The 19,481-nt window shown below is 41.3% G+C and overlaps 1 protein-coding gene across 1 annotated transcript in view; it reads right to left on the reverse strand.

The window, feature by feature from the left end:
* The window catches only part of CLCN1 (chloride channel, voltage-sensitive 1), a gene marked incomplete at its 5' end in the record, with an annotated part of 31,410 nt that extends 17,430 nt beyond the window's left edge, over positions 1-13,980 (reverse strand). Inside the window, 7 exons of the mRNA XM_010087491.1 lie at positions 4,635-4,760; positions 7,646-7,724; positions 10,783-10,860; positions 11,228-11,361; positions 11,464-11,592; positions 13,174-13,305; positions 13,827-13,980. Coding sequence (XP_010085793.1) covers positions 4,635-4,760; positions 7,646-7,724; positions 10,783-10,860; positions 11,228-11,361; positions 11,464-11,592; positions 13,174-13,305; positions 13,827-13,980 — 832 coding nt within the window. The remainder of the gene's footprint in view (positions 1-4,634; positions 4,761-7,645; positions 7,725-10,782; positions 10,861-11,227; positions 11,362-11,463; positions 11,593-13,173; positions 13,306-13,826) is intronic.
* Positions 13,981-19,481: the final 5,501 nt, after the last annotated feature.

A 19,481-nucleotide genomic window follows, 5' to 3' on the forward strand; every position in this document is an offset into this window, starting at 1 on the left:
AGAAGAACACTCAGGAAGCGAAGATGATGAAAAGCAGGATGTTCTCTTTTTTTGTTACATCAGCCCAAGAAAGGCCTTATTTCAATTTAGTTTTAGGAAATAGATAGTCCAAGCCACTAGATGAGAGCGCATTAAAAAGTACAGTAGTGCTCACTTGCAAAGAGTTTTGCCACAGGGAGGCAGAGATGACCAGGGCAAAGGGAAACAGTCATAGCACTTAGTCTGAGTCTTCCTAGGCTCCCTTTCTACTCCTACAAGACAGAAGGACATTTCTACAGAAAGATTCATCCCACCTATCTTCATCCTTGAACAACTAAGCCGTTTTCTCTCCAAACTCTACTAGTTTAGTGTAGCTGTTCAACTCGTACAAGGTGAAAGTTAAGAGAAGTCCCACCACAGAAGAAACGAGCAAGTCTAGTTAACAGAAAAAATATACTTAAAAAAGCTTTGTACTGTAAAATACCACTGAGCCATGTGTAGAAGTGATCAGAAGGAGCAGCAGGAAGGCAAGGTGTAAAACATTATGGCAAATAAGATGAAGTCTCAGGACATGTTAAACAGAAATCCTGCAAGTTGCAGAACTCCAGTCTGTCATGATGAGCAAACAGGGGCCTAAGTTGCAGCAGACAACCAGAATGGGCCAGATGTTATCTGGAAAGTAGAGATAATGGTATAAAGCCAGCCAACAAAGCCATCAGTATCCAGAAGCCAGAAAAGATTTTGTGGGTTGAAGAAAGGAAAGAATTTTGGTGAGGTGCTACACAACTTACTTGCACCTGATGTGACTGCTTCCCTACCTACTAATTCCTGATAGCAATGATGCAGCTTGAAGGTAAAAAATGACAATAAAAGAGCTGCTAAACAAGCTGCGGACCTAAAAGGCATTAAGATCTGAGGCAGATTAGGAATGAGGTAGATGAGATATTTAAAAAAAAAAAATCACCTTCTCTAATGAGCATCAGGTCTTCCAGTGAGTGGAGGGGGACCCATGGCTAGCATATGTGTTCAAGAAGGTTGTGGAGCAATGCAGTGAGCAAACTCGTGGCAAACTGGTAAAACACATACAGATTTAAAAAGCAAGCACAACCCTGGAAATACCTATTTGGAACCTCAAAGCCAATGAAAAAAAAAAATCCAGAAAGATAATTAAAATGTGTAAAAACTTTGTGATGTGGATTTTTTTTTTTTTTTTAACAAAACAGTAAAACCAAATTAAGGGTAATGGTATTTATTCAGATCATTGAGAGGCCCCACATGGGGCTGTGGACCCTCATGTAGAGGTCCACTGACCAGACAGCAAAAGGGAAAATATTATCATGGATCAGAAGCTAGCACAGAGAGAGAAAAAAAGCGAGTTTATCATGTCAGACGTGTAATGATACATGTCATACTACACATGTAGCTGGAGTTGCTTATTGTTGTCTTGGGGCCCTGTGGTGCCAAATGGATTTCTTCAGAGGTCAGTATTAGAGCTGATTCTGTTTAACATCGGCATCGAGATCCTGGATGATAGGACACAACTCACTCATCACTGATCATACTGAACTAGGGAGAGAGAGAAGGGGGTGGTTTGTTACCTGGAGGGCTTCATTCAGAGTGGCTTCTACAGACTGGAGGAGTTGACTAGCAGGAACATTGTAAATTCAACAAAGTCACTCAGTACAGCCTGGGGGTCTAATGAACAGGAAAAGCTCTGCTCTCGTGCCAGCAGGTCCTGGTGGACACAATACTTAATATGTGCCCTTGTGGCACTGAAAGCTAAGCACATACTGGGCCACATCAGCAAAAGCACAGTTGGTTGAGTGTAGGGGAACAAGAAGATACTGAATTAGGATTTGACCTTCAAGACATGAAGCTTTGCCCTTGAGCAAATAAACAGACCAGAAGAGGAAAACAGAAGGAACTGACGCAGCAAGAAAAGCCTGAGGAGCAGACGCAGCAAGAAAAGCCTGGGAGCCTCATCAATCACAACAGTAGTTGGTAGCCATGAACGGTAGTTGGTAGCCAATGAAAGAATTGTTTATGTCGCGTGCACAGCAGTAAATGCTATAAAGCAACTGTAAAAGAGCAATAAAGGGATTCCGATTCTGTCTCTGATTTATCTTCTATCGGAGTCTGTGCCTTAATCCGTTGTATTTGAGGGTGGTGATTATTTCCTTCCCTAGGGCACTGATGAAGCTACATCTAGAGAAGTCAGTACAAGTGAAATGTTACAAAATTGGAGAGAGTCCCGTGGCCAGGAACTAGGTCTGCTCAGCCTGGAAATGAGAAGGCCCAAGGGGGTTCTAACAGCAGTCTTTCCTACCTCATGGGGAAGTTGTAAAGACACAGTGAAAGAAAAAGAAGTAACGGGCACAACTTCCTACAAAGGAATTTTGTCTATGTATAACAAGAAAATGCTTCTTTTTGGGAGGTCGTTCAGCACTGGAACAGATGCCCAGAGAGGCAGTGGAAAGTTGTCCCTGCTGTAAGCAGGAGTCTGGAGTAGAAAGCTCCAGGGGTCTCTTCCAAGCAAAATCTTTCTATGATTCTATGATTAAGAATTTTCTATGGAAGACAGCAAAATCTGCACATGACACTGAATCAGTTTACCCTGGTTGGAAGCAGAGAAAAGTGCGTAAGAAAGGCAACGTTCTGTGTTGATGAATGTAAAGTAATACAAGTGAGGGAAGACTATTGATACATTAGAAAGTAATCTAATTTAACAACAGTATTTCAAGAAAGAGAGTTGGATCAGTGTAGACAGTTCTAAGAAAACAGTCTTTTTACCTTTTCCCTAACTGTGGCCACTAGAAGTGTGCAAAAGCTGCATAAAAAAATGGTATCATAATGCACAGTATTGCATTTCAACATTGTAATACGTTCCAATAGGTCCATGCAATAGCCACACCTGCTTGGAACTCTGACCATTTTATCTCCAAAATATTCTGGAAGAAGATGGCAAATGCTTGCCTAAGCAGAAAAGTTAGTTCACATATTATGTAGGAATTTGCAATAGTTTGCATGTTCCATATGAATGTTACAGGTAGATGCACATAGTGCACATTAACGAATGCAGTTTCTTCCACTTTCAAGGACATTAACCTATCTCATACAAAGGCTTTCTTACTGGGTGATAATAGTAGCTATACAGGAAACTAGCACAAAGACATCTGCTTATCTACTAAGTGCATAACTTTGGGGGTAGACAAGAATTTAGAGATTGTGAAGACATCAGAGAGGGAGCCTAAGAAAAACCCTTGCATGAATAAAGAATGAAAAGAGAGGGCTTGTAACTTTCATAAGGAAATGAACAAGAAAAGACGTAAGACATAACAGCAAGAAAGCTAAGTTAGAGCAGGCATGACAAAAGATCATAAAATAATGAACGATGTAGCTAGACAAAAGTTTCTAGTTCCTTAATACAAGGAAAATTCAGAACTATGAAAAGGAACTCTTTTTCATAGACAATTGGATCATGAAACTTTATAACTCAGACAGTCAATGAAACAATGTAACGAGCCATTAATGGGGGTATTAAAGCTGTCTGGATGATTTTGAAGAAGGGACAGTGATTAAGATGTTTCAGGATTAAGCTAATTTCTAATGATTTGAGAGATCAGCAAGGCAGTTAGAGCAGATAAAGTGAATGATAGGAGATTATCTCCTGTCATCTCTCTTTGAATTGCTTGTGTTTTCCTCTGGAAAGAACAGAAAGATGGGGTTTTTTGTGACACATCTGATAGTTGAATACCCCTCAATATGAGGCAGTGTTTCACAAAGAAAGAAGTAGTCACTTTCTACATTCAAGCAGAAAGTGCAGTCGCTTTCTATATTCAAGAGAATATTCAAGCCAAATAATGTTTTAGCACAAAAAAAAAAATTCCAACCCTGTGAAGTCAAGAGAAACATAAGTTATACCAGTTTTAAGGGAACTGCCCACATAGAGCTCAGATCAATAAAAGATCAATATAACTGTAAGAATAAAAAATAAAGACATTAAAAGCAAGAAGATTACAAAGAAATGTCAGCCTTCTGCATCAGCTGGATCTCCATTCCCTCAGTATCTGAAATTCTCTCCTGAACAAGCTTGTTCTGTGCTATTCATGTCTACACAAATGTTGCACTCACGCTTTTCAGTTACTTGAGAGTTATTTTTTCAGGACCTTCACTCAGACACTACCAATCATTTGGTAGCGTCCTAACAATTTTATCATCTCAATTTCCTAGACTACTTGGTTTTTATGCTTCTAGTCAAGAGATAACCAAAGCAGACCATGGTATTTCCAGCAGATCGCAGCAGCATACACAGCAGTATGTACTACATTCTCTGTGATGGGATATCTGTATGTTCTCAGCCTTGACATTATGCTGAGTAGAGGCAAAAATCCCACCTCAGGGGCCCTCTTACTTGCCAAGGACTGGTATTCCATCATCTTTCAGACGTATTCCCTAGTACACCTAGGAATAGTTTGGGTTATACAATTGAAGGCATAAGATACTTCCCTTTCACTTTCCTTCTGTACTGCTGGAAGTCACTTGTCATGGCAGAATTTTCAAACTTCACAGAAGATTGTGGTTTTGAGAAAGATGGAAGATAATAAATTAATAGAGCAACTTTGGTACAATGAGAGTAGGAATGGTTCTTAGCTTACCTGCATCCTTGTTCCAAACAGCAAGGACTCGGAAAATGAAGGCACTAAAGGTAGCTGCAAAGAATCCTCTCCAATAATTGCGCACAGCAAAGTATGTGGAAGTGACCTCAATGCTGAAAAGGACCCCTAGAAAGAGTTGGAAAGGGAGTAAAGTCACTATCAGAAGTGCAATGTTAGAATAATGAGAAAGGCTTCTAAATAGTCTGCTAGAGCAGTGGTCTCCAAACTTCTTTGATTGTACACCCCTATCAATAAAATATTTTTGAGCACGTACTCCTGAATATATGTGTGTCTATTTAAAAATTATATACACATACTACTGTACTAATATATTATGTACCATATAAAGCATACACAAAAAATTAAAATTAAAAGGATGAGATAAAGATGAAATATAAGTGTAAAAATAATTTGCTTTATTTATTAATGAAACTAAAAAAATTGTTCTCACTAAAAATACTGATATTCTCTATTTTTTAAAATCTTAGTTTAACATTTTGTGATACAGTGCTTCAAAGGCCTGATTCTGTGTTCAGTTTATTTTGATATTTGGTCTTAATGGCTGTCACAGCCCAAAAATATACCACACAGAGATACATAGATTCAAATGTAAGAAATACATCATTGGCTACGCTTACTAAATCATGATACTATTTTTCAATTCCATCTACCACTTACACAAAGATTTTTGTTGGAATTTGGATAGTAAATTTCCATCTTCCTGATGTCAACCAGTTGTTCTTGCAAACTCATCAGAAGGTGTTGAATTGAATTTTACAAAACCCACTGAAACTCTTAATCTGGATTTTAAACAGGTTAGAAAGTTCTGTTTCCAAGTTTTTTCGTGTATGAGAATTTTTGTAGGTGACACACATTGCATTTGGCAACAAATTTAAAAAAATCTCTACAAGCTTCTTTTGAAAAGCAGCTACTTCCTCACTCCCTGTTAAAATGTCACTTTCATCTTGAAGGGATACACCAAGTATGTTTATTTTTTTGAAAACATCTGCTAGGTAGCATGCTATTGACAGGTGCTTGTCATTGCATATCAGAAAATTCAGAATACTTGTCTTTTTGTAAAAGAAAAATGTGTAATGGTCTTTAAATTCAACAGCTCTTTTAGAAGCCCACTTCCACAAGATAACCAAATAACTGTGCAGTACAAAGGATTTTCACAGTCACTCCCCATCTCATAATGAAGTATTGTAAAGATTCTACTGTTTCAAGGTCTTGTTTCTATGAAATTAACCACATCGGTGACATCCTGTAGCACTTTGTGCATGTCTGGCTCCCATTTCTTTGGTGCAGTACTTTGCCAATGAACAATGCAGTGAAGGAATTTCAGGTGTGGTGCTATCTATGTAACCTTACCACACAATCCTTTTCTTATGTTAGTCAAAGCAGCTGCTCCACTGTTCTTTATACTTGCACAGCTTTTCTGTAAAACATTTTTATTAAAGAAGTAATTTACTGTTAGGAATATAGCTTCTCTGGTAAATGTTTCCTTTAGTGGCTCACAGAAAGTAGTTCTTCATGTATTTCACTGTCGAAACAGACTCTAGCAAATTCCATAAGCTGAGACATGTTAGAAACATCTGTACTTTCATCCAGCTGCACAGCAAGCCTCTCACACTGTGTAATTTGTACTGATACTTGTTTCTTCAAATCTTCAGCATTGTTTTCCATGTGTCTTCCAATAGCATTTGCTGACAAAGGAATGCATTTTAGCTCGCTGCTGTATTGTTTTCTGTGTATTATTTCAGCCATTTTTACTGTGTCAGGAAGAACAAGTACTTACCCAGTAGTATGTAGCTTCTTGTCTTCTATGAATTAAGAAACCTCAAAGAAGGCTTATAAATGCTTATCATTAAGTTCAGTGAAATTTAGTAAAGTACTGGATTGAATATCACATAGCTTGAAACATTATTGCTGAAAAAATGGTAGAGGTTTGTCTTCATGTTCTGGATGCTTAGTTTTTAAATGGCTTGCTAATTCTGGTGGCTTCATAGTGTCATTAGGTATCTTCTCAAAGCACCTTCTCAAAAGCTTAGGGTGACGTTCGTAGTTAACCATAGCGGATGTAAATCCATATTTCAAATACGGATTCAAATTTGGATTTTTTTTTTTTGACAACTTCTTGTAAGACCTGATTAGCTGGTCATAGTTTTTACCTTGTAATGTGGCTGATTAAGAGCTTTTACAAGGAGTAGGGGAAGTGTCAGCTCTGCCATTTTCTTGTCCCTTGTCTGTGCTCACATTATTAGTACTATCTTCCATCCATGGTCTCTTTGCAGGAATCCTTTTAAGCCACTTATCCATTTTGTGATGGTTAGTTCAGTCAACCCTAGGTAATATAATCCATAAGTCCACTTAAGTGGGAACACATTGATTGCAATACACTGCAATACGCTAAAAGTGAGCAAATCACTGACCATCCTCCGTGTTGTGAACAGCTCTACACCCAGGACACCTCATGCACTGTATGTGAGAAGTGGCCATCTGACATAAGCACCAAGTGAGGGCACTAGTGCTAATATGTATGCTGAATATCAGTAAAGCTTAATTTATTTCCTTTTTTTTTTTTTTTTAGATTAAAACAAAAGATTCTTTAGATTAAAAAAAAAAGAAATTCCAATATTTCCTTCCTACACCCCAGTGAATCATCTTGCACACCCCCTGGGGTGTGCACACCCCATTTTGTAGACCACTGTTCTAGACAGTCTTCCCCTCTTGCCTCTGGAAGGCTGACAACATGTGGAAAAAAAGACTGCGTCAGAGGCGCTGGGAGGCTGATAAAGGTAACTCTAGGTTTAGTGAGTTAGGTGGTGTTGGGTTGGACTTGATGATCCTTGAGGTCTTTTCCAACCTTAATGATTCTATGAAAGGTAAGCTTCTTTGTTCAAAGTAGGTGACAGATCAAAAATATGGTGAAGTAAAGAGGGAGAAGAGAACATGATTAGGAAGGAGAGGATTTAGATACCTGAGAAAAAGGAAACAGAACAGCCACTTGCCTCCAAGTGGTGTCCCAAAGCAGCAGCCGACCCCCACAGCGCAACCCACAGTCAGGACATCCGTGTAATAATATGGCTGCTACTGGTGGACAAAGAGAGACAGACACACAGAAGAAAGAAGGAAAGAAAGCTGAGAGTGAGTAACAGAATTGGCAGGTACAGCAACATGCTATCACACAGCTCTGTCACCGGTCTTAGAGATATAGCTATATTTATCTTACTTCTTCCTTCTGGTTGGCTTCAAAATACTCAAAAGACAAGACTTGGCACAAGACAGGCATATATCTGGAGTCACATCTTCAAGACATGGAGAAGGCAGCATCTCATCTTTCATTGAAACATGCATATTTCTGTCACTGTAGAGGAAATGTCTCGTGGAAAATCCTCCGGAGAGCGGAGGGCACATACGTATGTTTTACTCCACGTTTTTATTTTGGCAGGTAATCTCAGGATATGCATGTGCCAGAGAATGCCTCAAAAAAACCCACTCTGTGAGTTTGTGTGCACAAAGCATATGCATATCCAGAACCAAGTATGGACATTTGCTGAAGGTCCTGTCACTGTGGGTAGGTGATTGGCTAACAGATCACCTAGTAAAGTATCGTGTTGTCCTGGTGAAACAATCACAATAATGCAAGGAAATGGAAGGTATAAAAGGTAGAGTCTTCTCCTGAGAGAGTTTTGGAAGATACAGAGCTGTTGCATGGGAGAAAATGCTCTTTCACTGGTTCTCCAAGATTTGGCCCTGAAGTGTCTGAGAATGGTAAAAGGTGAGCAGATAGATAGGTTTTATTTTATTTTGTCTAAATCTTAGGTGGTGTATAATACACCAGTGTTAAAAGCCTGTGTATTTGGTACTTTCTACTACCATGTGTTCTCAAAGTAGCCTGTTAGATCTCCCACAGGAGTTTAGAGAAAGGGTGGTCTCGTGTTACGGTGGGAATTGGAGTGGCCAGGCTGGATTTTAAGGCCAGAAGGCCATGAATTCCTGTTTACCTGAACAGGTGTTTGATAGACCCTCAACTAAGAGCTGTCTTAAGGCTGTCTCTGCACAGCCCAACAAAAAAGGGCAGATCCAGAACAACCACAGCTTTGTCGTAGGTAACTTCTGTGGCCTTAAGACACAATCATACCCACAACAGGGAAGGAGTTCAGTCCAGAGTGTTTGGAAGAGTGGGAGGGTTGTGTTACAGCCCACCAGCATGGCGATTAACAGCTTGAAGCTGAGGGTGCATGGGATGTGGTCTGCAGTATGGTGAGAGGTAATAAGCATTGTTTGAAGGTGCAAAGCCTGATGTCCCAGTGTTGAGACCTATAGCAACCACTGAGGACAGTCTGTGGCATATGGCATCTCCCAGGACACAGCACTGTGTCAGAGTGCTGGTGCTGTGTAGCAGCTTAGGAGCAGGCAGATAGACCAAAACGAGCCAGATACAGACAAACAAAGAGTACCAGAGCGCAGTTAGAAAAAGCAGGCTGGGCACCTTTTACTTGTCAAGGGCTAAATTCGCTTTTCAAATCCACTTTGGGGGCTCCTTGTTAATACACGGGGTAGTATTCACCAGCAACAACACCAAGAAGTTATATACCTTGGGCAATATGATGTGAAGTTGCAAACTATATCCTGGACTAAGGTCAGCAAAAGATTACATGACTCCCAGGTAATGGAAATCACATTCGGCAATTTGGTGTGAATCTGTAAGAGGAATCCAACTAGGGCTACAGAAGCTATGACAAATTTCAGTTCATTCCCATACTAAAATGGGACAGACTCATAAAGAGTTTTAGTCTGGAAGGTATGTCTGGAGGCTTCTTCAACACCTCACTGCTCAGAACTGGGATAACCCCAAAGCTAGATCAGGGTGCTCAGGATATTGTCCAGGTGAGCCCTGGGCAGCACCAAGGGTGGAGATTGCCTATCCTCTCTTGGCACCTGTGCCACCCTGAGCCATCCTGGGGCAAAGGGAGAATTTTTTTTAATGCATAGGTAGAATTTCCCTTGGTGCAAGTTGAGCCTGTTGTCTCTTGTCCTGTCACTGTTCTCTGAGAGGAGTTTGTCTGCTCTCCAGGTTGAACAATGCCCATGGCAGACAGGGACTGAACAAGCTGCATCATTAGAAATAAGCACGTTAATAGGTGTAACTTTTTCCTATGACCTTCCCTTTCTTTCACTGCCACCAGTTAACACAAGAAAAGAAAGAACTCGTGTTCCTAGAGTGGAGAGGTGTCTGTGGAGACCCTGCCTCAGAGCAGGAGATCTCACAGCAAGAGGCTAAATGACTTGTACATTAAATGTCACACATAGGAAGACACTTGCCTCCAAGAGGAGCCCCGAAGCAACATCCAACTCCAACTGCGCAAGCCACCACCAGGAAGTCGAACTGCCTATGTGCATTCTGGAACAGAAAGTGCAGCCAGAGAAGGGCATGCTGGGGTTAGAGGGAGCAAAGCCAGGGAATTAGTATCCAGAACAATGAAACACAGAAACAGCCAGCAGCAGATTCAGCCATTGCTACTACAAATAGCAGGCTCTACAGACTTTAGTGCAGTCTTTAGTACTGTCAGCTGGTCTTCAGCAGTGACATCTGGTCCTTATGCACAGACAGGATCTACCCAAGTAGTACAGTGCCTCCCATTGTTGTATTACACAGCCAGTTTCTGCTAGGAGCCTGTATGTAAAGCAGTTCCTACATTTAGCTATATATGCAGTTAATAGATTTTTTTTTTTATACAACTAGTTCTGCGACAGCAAAAGCCTAGAGACAGAGTCAATCATTAGCAATGCTGTATAAATTTGGCTTAAAGACAAATTGATCTTTGTCTGCAGCTACTTTTTTATACAGATAATGATCACAGTGCAAAGGTATCAGCATAATGAGACTGAAACTTTGTCAAATGCATATTCCTAACCAGCCTCTGTGTAACTGGTAGGTAACATTGGTGGTCCTGCACAGTTATTTGACTGTGTATCTGGCCTCCTACTACCATGTTCTTTGACTTGCATTTTACTGCTCTATAGCAGTAGAGTGAACCTCAATCCATATGTTTCCTCTCTGTTTTGCAGTCTACCAGTACTATCCTATGTGTCTTAGGAGTTGAACCCGTGGAAGAGCTGTATGCAGAAACATGTGCCTTACCTCATACACACCACAGAAGATTGACATGAACTTGCTGAGTACTGCAGCACAGATACTGGCAATATGCACAAAAGGACCCTGCAAGAGAAGAGCAGGAGAAAATCAGAGAGGGTTGCCCTCTGGTTACTGACAATGATTTGGATGCAGATCTCATAATTTCTCTTTGGCCATCTCAGCCAAACCTCCAATCATCTTTTTTTTTTTTTTTTTTTTTTTTTCCTCTTAAAGACTACCTGACTTGAGATCTTTGATGTTTTCTATATCAAGCCTTTCAAAGTAGATAGAAAATGGCCAACAAAAGGTAAGTGTTGATGGAAAGTGCAGAGCTTTGAGAAGAGGAATGGTGGCAAAAGAAAGAAAACATTTATAGACTCTTATTCCACAGATAACCCATCTCACCTCACAGACTCTGACCACTACTGCACATGAAAACAGCAATATTTACCTCTTTCCCCACAGGCATGCCACTTCCAAGCCCAGCTGTGAGACCCACAACTTTGGCCACAAAAGCTTTGAGAGTGAGATATTCCTTGAGGACCACTCCCCTCATAATGGTCTTGAGCTCTGGGATCCCAGACCCTGAAAGCAACAGCAGAGCAAGGGATGTACAAAACCCAGAGGCAAATTGAATATGAAAAAGAGACAGACAGAAACAGATCTTGCCATGCATTCTTCCCTCACCAACAGCCTGTGGAGAGACGAGATGGCAGAAAATGGCCGCAAACAGAATAAGAACAAGTGGGTACGTGACCCATGCCAAATACTGCATAGGAACATTCGGGTGCAGCTCTCTGTACATCCACTTGTAGGCTGTAGACAGACAAAAAAAGAAATTGTCAATAACCACAGCTGCTCCAAACAGGTTGGTAGACATCAAAGAATCACATACTTGCTAAACCTGCCCATACTACATCTCCCTGAGGAATGCTATCCTAAAGTCCTACTTTTCTAAGACAAGCCTTCTTCATTTCAAGTACAAGTTCCCAAATAAAACAAGCATTCTGCAGGAATGGATAGAAATGGCTCTCTGTTCTTAGACACTGTTAACCTGTGCCCAAATGTGGCATAAGAAGAGGTGTGTTACACGCAGTTGTGAGGATGAATCACTGTACAGGGTCTTTTCATTTGGCAGCCTGAGGGCCTTATGTGGGTCCTGAAGGACAAGAAAGTGGTCCACCAACAGCTAGTACCCTCTCTTCCATCTTAATCACATGAAAAATCATTCCTTCTAAAAAACTAGCTTCAAAGCTCTGCTTATGATTTGTCTTTTAGAGCAGCAGCATGAAGGGAGCTGTGCCAGCTGTTAAAACAGCGGTTGTACTGTTGCTCAGCCAGGTACAACAGCATGAGCTGCCAAGAATCCAAATCGAACTGCAGCTCCTGTGTAGTTAATTTTTGCCTGAACTGGCTCCTCACACAGCAGGAGGCTGAGACTTGGTGAAGGAAAAGAAAAGAAAAATAAACAAAAGCAAAACCCAAAAACCCACCACAAAGAATTCAGCTGCAGGAAATATGAAGGACAGGGGCTCTCTGAGGCTGGTAGCGTAAGCCAGACGCCTGGTAAACGAATAAGTTCTAGAGGGAGGAAAACACTGGGCTGAAGGGATATTGGTAGCTTTGAGGAACTGCAATGTCTGGTGGACATCAGCAGCTAAGAGTGCTGAGAGGAAAGGGTACAGGTCAGGATTGGGTCACTGAGGATAAGGACAAAGGAACAGTGCAGTTAACATTGCCCACATGTGGGCAATGTGTCTGTGTGCATGGAGATGGGGGACAGGGGGACTGAAAGATCTTGTAATTGTTGTAGCTGGCAAAGGGGAGAGGGACTACAGGAAAAATGCAGGGAAGGGATATAAGACTGATTAGGAGATCTTTGTGAAAAGAGTCGAAGGAGAGAGCACTACGTGACCAGGTAGCAGGAAACTGCAGGGTGCTGTATAAAAAAAAATTGGAAAGAACCACAATGAGGAAAATGCTGAAACAGTGTCAGGAGATCATCTAATACCCCTTCCCTTTCCCACCCTCCATATGCTAAGTAGACCTGGGGAGGATGGGAACCAGGATAATAGGAAGGACCACAGTACCACTTCCCTGTGCCCTATATATTCAAGGGAGCAGGAGGGAAAGGGAGTAAAATAATGGTTTGTGTTTGACCCATACACATATCCTTTGTTTCTGCCTGCCTACTTCCAAATTTTTCCCTGCCACCCCTTTAAAGAACCTCTCCCTAGTTAACCTATTCTCTACTATGTTGCAAGTAGTTAAAACTTTCCAAGCAGAGAGGGATGAGGATGGGACACTGATGTTAAAGGAGGAGGAACGCTGGTCACTGGGCTTTGTAAAACTCTCATATAATACAGCGTGGTTTTGCAACACCTGAACGGTACCCACCCTGTAGGCTCTTCGCACTGGCATAATCCATTCCCCAGCTCACCAACGCCATGACCAGACCCAACAGAACCAAGAAAATCCAGTCCTCTCCAAGCTTCTTGGTAAAGTATTTCTGGATGCGTCTAGCACAGTCTGTGGAGGGAAGAGTGAATCAGAAAAACTGAGGGAATATAAATGAAGCCTGTGTCTGTCTCTCCTCTCCTCTGCTGAGAACTGACTACAATAAAGATCTATTTGGAAGCATCATGGGCTTTGTGTTGAAGGACTAGTACACATGGCTCTCTTACACAGTACTGAAAAATCTTCTGCAGTTTAAAAAAAAAAGGGGGAGGCAGCAGCAGAATTTAACATCTTGTGCACTAGCAGCAAAAATCAGACACAAGAAAGTGTTTTTCTTCCTATTACAGAGATCTGTTGTGGCAAAAATTATTAACTTGGAACTGTCTTTTTTTCCAAACAGATTCTGGCTCTTCCTAGGATGAAAGCTCACATGAAAAAGTATTTTCAATCCACTGTGATTCCTTTTCTTTCCTTCCCTTCCCTGCTTCTCCCCAGTCACAACTTTCTTGTCTTCCTGCCTTGCTTAAATTCCACTCTCTGGCTGGCCTACCCAGTATCTGGTCATAGGGTAATGAAAGATGAATTGTTCCTACCTTGACACTTGGAATAGTGCTCTTCTTTTATCTCTGCTTGACTCTCACGTTTCAGGGGTCTTTCATTGTTCTTTTGGGCCTGCTTCTTATTCAGTAGTTTTGTTGCTTCCTTCTCTGCAAAGTTGGTTATCTGGTCTGTGTATTGGCCATAAAGCTAGAGGAGCAGAAGGCAAGAGAGATCAAAAGGAAGAGCTAAGGCAAATGTTCCTTCACAAATAGCATTAAAGATGAAAAGGCAGATCTACTAACAGTCAGATGTGCAGACCCAAATGTACCCAAGCAGGGAGACAGAGACACAGAAACTCTCAGACAGAAGCAGCTCATATTTTTCTTTTTCTTTTTCTTTTTCTTTTTCTTTTTCTTTTTCTTTTTCCTTTCTAGTTCCCTTTTCCCAAACTCTCCAACATATTTTCATCTTTTCATCTCCTCTTGGAGGGTCTGAGATATGATCACAGAATATTAATTGCTTTCTAACATTCTGAGAAAGAGCTGGGTGTGATCTGAACAAATTGAGCAGGCTTTCTGGAGGTACAAAAGAAGGTCGAAATAGTTCACAAGAGGCTGCCACCCTCACGACTGTCTCATACACTTTAGTAGCATTGTAAAACATCTCTGAAGGTTTTGAGAGGTCTTACGCTATCAAACAGGCTGCAGGAATTTCCTGCATCTGTTCCTCCTGCCAAGGAATGCTTAACAGGGCACACAGCCAAAGATGGTGCCTGCAGAGGAAAAGAAGCAGCCTCAGCTCAGAAATATCACAGGGTACTGCATCGTCATTTTAAGTCCTCATGTATCTACAGCCCCCCTGAATTTCCTAACTACCTAATCTAACCTTTGTCTTCAGATACCAACCTTGACATGCAATTGGTGATATGCAATTCACAAGTAGCTACATGTGCTTATCAATGACATTTCACACATGGATCTGTAGTAAATTTGGCAGTTGTGCCATCTTGTCAACAAAACCTCAGGGAGCTTGAAGGATCCTGACTGTGCTCATATGTTTGTTTGTCAGTTTCCCTCAAAAGCAGCTATCCTACCTCATTCTTTCAGAGTATAGTTGGGGAAGGTGTGCATTTGAGAAGCAGAGAATAAGCCTCTTCTTGTCACATGCCCTTCAATGAACCAGCTTTGACTTTACTTGAGGTCAGGTTACCACCTGATGCATGGCCTGTGATCTTGGCACTTCCCACCTGCGAGATGGTGACCCTTTGCTTCCTCCACAGGACAACATCTGCTTCCCTCAGATTTTCTGAGTGGCAAGAGGAGACTGAACAATGCTTTGATTAGCAAAATCAGACACTTCAGATGGAGAATGACAAGACATATGAGAGATATAAAGCACTACCACGTGCTTAGGAGACATTTCTATTTGAAAACTTTGCACATCTTCCTTTCAAATTGACATGGAAGATGTTACTCCTGTTCCCCTGGGATCTCCATGAACGGAAACATCATCTGTACAATGGGGATAATGCAGCTAACCTATCTGTAAGACAATTTGAGAACAAATACATTCAAAGATTCACAGAAAGAGTTACATGGGAAGGCACCTTTGGAAGCTTCTAGTCCAACCCTCTGCTCACAGTATGCAACCTTGTCCTGGGTTAAGCTGAGATATGTGGCTGCCAAGGTCTTTCAGCTTCTCTGGCTGTCTGCAAACAGGAGAAGCTGGGAGGGAGCACAGCCCCACTTACTAGCCCAGGATTTGATCTTAGGTTCAGGACTGAGACCCAAAGTGGCCAATAATCTATTCCATAACACATCGATCATGCCCAGTATATAGGTGAGGACCTCCGGTCCTCTCCCCTGTCCTCGGGTGGGAGGGGGGGGAGAGGTGTGATTGGGTGAGTGGGTGTGTGGTTTGGCCCCCAGCCAAGGGCAAACCCATCAGAAACCTCCAAAGCCAGATCAGGCTGTGCGAAACCTTGTCCAGGCAACCCTTAAACATACCCAAGGGTAGAAATTCCTCAGCTTCTGTGAGCACCTGTTTCAGTGCTCTATCAATTCATATTCTCACGTAACAAATATGACTGAAGGTCCTAAGTAGTTTATTTATTTGCATACATTCCTCAAGAGACACTTGAACCATGTGCAATAGCTTCCTTCAAAATACTTAGTTTTATTTTTCACAGAATACACATTTAGGCTTTTAAAAATCATCCTGTTCTTAAGGTGACTTATCTCCTGGCTCTTAGACAAATTGATCCTACCTGAACATCTGAAAGTATTCTTCCAATCACCGCTGTATTGGAAACTGACAAATTCAATGTAATTATTAACCCTATGATTATCAACACACTCTAGGCAAATTAAGCAACGCAGACTCTGCAGTGAGGGATGGCCATGCTCTGACCCCCATAATACAGACAAGAGAGTGAAACATCAGGCTCAAGGACTTGCCAGACTTCATATACAAGGTAAGCTGTCACATATAGAATCCAACCCTAAACAGCAGGCCACTCCTTTCTTCTCTCACTGTGTCTATTTCAGTCAGAAATACCAACTACTAGCAGATTTTAGACAAATGCATCTTCACATCACCTCAGCTAATGTTTAATTGCCTTTGGTCATGAGGGATGAGTTTATACCAAATACAGCTTAATCAAAACTATGAACTCAAACCTGTGATGAGTATGATGTTCAAATTAGAGTCTTCCATCTCTCCAGATGGAACCACATGACAGTATATGACACACTCACCCTGTTAGCGTGGCTGCTACAGCAAAACGATTGCCTTGTGTTAGTGTAAGTAATAGTATGAATTGTAAAAGTCCTCATACAGTATCCTAGTTCACTGATTCTGTCTGGCTGGAAAATGGGGCACTCAGGATGTGGGAAAAAAGGAGTTAAGTCTCTGGACACAAAAAATGAAGATTCCGTCCTGGATAACAAGTTAGTTTCAACTCAAAGAATGCTTCACACACATGCTTTGCTTCACCAGGACTCTGTCACTATTTAAAATGGTAGGAAACTGTGGGACAGAGAAAGAGTCCATAAATCAGAAGATGACCTTAAAGCAAAATTAGGTTCGGCAGGAAACGTCCATTCCATTAGAAAATACGTAAAAGTAAAAATATAACACAGTATGACATAGACTGTTCTTCCTCTAATGTTCCCTCTTTAATGCAAGGAACGCTGGGTTTCTGAGCATCAGAGAAACTGGAAAGAATTTTAAAAGATCAATTACCACCTAAGGGTTGAGCCAGAGAAGATACTATCACGCCTACCTTGGCTAAATGCTGATTGAGAACATCATAATGGCTCAAGAACAGCTGAAGGTATAAATACCACTAAAGGGAGCAGAAAAAAACACCAAAAAATCCAGTGAGAAAACACAACCAGGGTAAAGGTTCATTTTCAGGGAGAAAACATTTATTAATGTTTAACTATAAACCAGCAGGGTTTGTCTTTCCAAAAAAAAAATAAAAGAAAAAATTGGGAAGTTTCACTGCTTCAGTAATGGAGGAAAAATTGCATGGAATCTCAGGGGAAAAATGTGTACAGCAAGACAATCTCAAGACTTTTCTGGGACGTAATTTCTGAAAGCTCAGCACCTGCGTAAAATTGCCCTCCTCTCACAGTCCAAAGCCTAAGCAAAATAGCTTATGAAAATGGCATGGAAAATACCATGCCATTCAGACTGAACAATATGTTCTTCACAGCATACTCCAGTCCTGACATCCTTTTCCTCAGAACTGCCGATGCATACCGTTTTTAATCTGCTGCTCCTAGTCACTGAGGCAGCCTTGGGCTCCACTGCTCATCCCTCTCACTCCCACCTTGTAGCCATCCTGCTATTCCTGAAATGACCTTCCTTAGGTTTTTTTTTTTTTCTGAGGGATCACAAGAGTAGCCATATTTGGTCTCAAATGTGAAACCTCCCCAAATTCACTTCATAAATATATTTAAATGCCAGTAAAAGTCTAGGCTCTAGAAACCGAGCCAATGAAGCACATGTGAGGGGTGAGGGGCAGCAACAAAACAATAGTTCCTCCTGAAGAATCAAAGGGAAAGGGGAGATCTAACAGCAGCCCCACCACCTGAAGTGAGAGGGGGGGTTAGAGAGAAAGTCAGGGCGAGGCTTCTCAGAGTGGAACAGTGAAGGACAAAAGGAAAAACGTGTAACTCTCAAGAAAGGAAAGTCTGACTACATATAAGGAAAATATGTCCCCATCCACCCTCTCTTGAGGATGGTTCAGCACAGGAACAGGTGCCCAGAGGAGCTGGAGAATCTTCAGTCTTGGAGATGTCCAGAACTTGCTTGGACAAGGTCCTGGACAACCTGATCTAGCTTTGGAGCCAGCCCTGCTGTGAGCAGGAACTTGGGCTAGAGACCTCCAGAGCTCCCTTACCACCTTGATCTTGCTGTGTGTCTGTTATTCTATATTGCTGCATTGCCTAATTACTCATTACACATCCCTCCCACTACACCCATCTGTGTATTGCTCAGGGAGCTCTCTGCTGTGAACACCCCTTCTACTGTCACAAGTAACACAGCTTCTAAATACTTCACCAGCTGGAGCTGCTTTCTCCTGCAGAAAGAAAACAATACGAAATCCTACAGTGCATGAGAATGTATATTTTTATCAATGTAAATTACATAATCTATCATATATCTACTATCTGTTATTGTAATTGTCAAAATTATGTATATATTACCATTATTATCCTATTATTATTATCTATTAACCACTGTATGTTTTTCAGTTATAAATTATCTACCATTATTATCCTATTATTATTATCTATTAACCACTGTATGTTTTTCAATTATAAATTATCTAAAGGTCCCAGGCCAAAGACCAGGACTCTACTATTCTGGGCCTGTATAACCCGATCAAATCACAGAGCCAGTCTAAAATGGTTTCCAACCTAGATATAAAAGAGAAGGCAACAGCTCACAAAAGAAAATGACACAAAAGAATCGAAGTTGCCAACTGTTTTTTTCGCATGGCAGTTGGGAAATAAATCTTAATGGTTACTCTGCATGGAAATGGATGAAAACATGTGCAGCAGGTTGTTTTTCATGCTATGTAAGTTTCATGTTTGTACAAGACGTGTACATTAGCATGCATATTTTTCTGCATATCTGCGTGCGCATGAATGGCTAGCAAAATCTAGATACTCACAGCAAGCCTGGTTTTGCCAGAATATGTCTGCATACAAAGTTTCATTCATAAATATACATACATACACGTGTATGTGATTGTTTATGTCAAAGTATTTATAGGGCGTAGTTGTTAGTAAAGCTATAAATACATCTGTCTGTTTATAAGATTGCAAATTTTGTTCACAAATGCATGCTTGCTTGGGGACAGTATTGCCTGAAGATAGGCATGGGAATGCACTTGATGTCCTGCTTGTTTGTGTGCGAGATTGTCTATCTACATGCACTGACCAGCATGCCTCTGGAGCAGAGAACAAAGACACTCTAGTGCCAGGCAGCAAAAGCACAGGGGTGGCTTCTATTGCCTCCTGTCATCTGCCTCCGCTTGTGAGAGTTGTTTTAGATGTGTGGAAACAGCCTACCAGGTGGATACTGGGATGTTTTTGTGCATGGACGTTGTTTTACTGGAGAAACATTTTGCATCCCACAGCTGTCCCGGCCCCCAACTCGCTAACGGTTCAAGTAACACCATAGAATCATAGAAT

This window comes from Pterocles gutturalis, unplaced genomic scaffold (genome assembly GCF_000699245.1).
Source record: "Pterocles gutturalis isolate BGI_N339 unplaced genomic scaffold, ASM69924v1 scaffold14281, whole genome shotgun sequence".
Classification (NCBI taxonomy): domain Eukaryota; kingdom Metazoa; phylum Chordata; class Aves; order Pterocliformes; family Pteroclidae; genus Pterocles; species Pterocles gutturalis.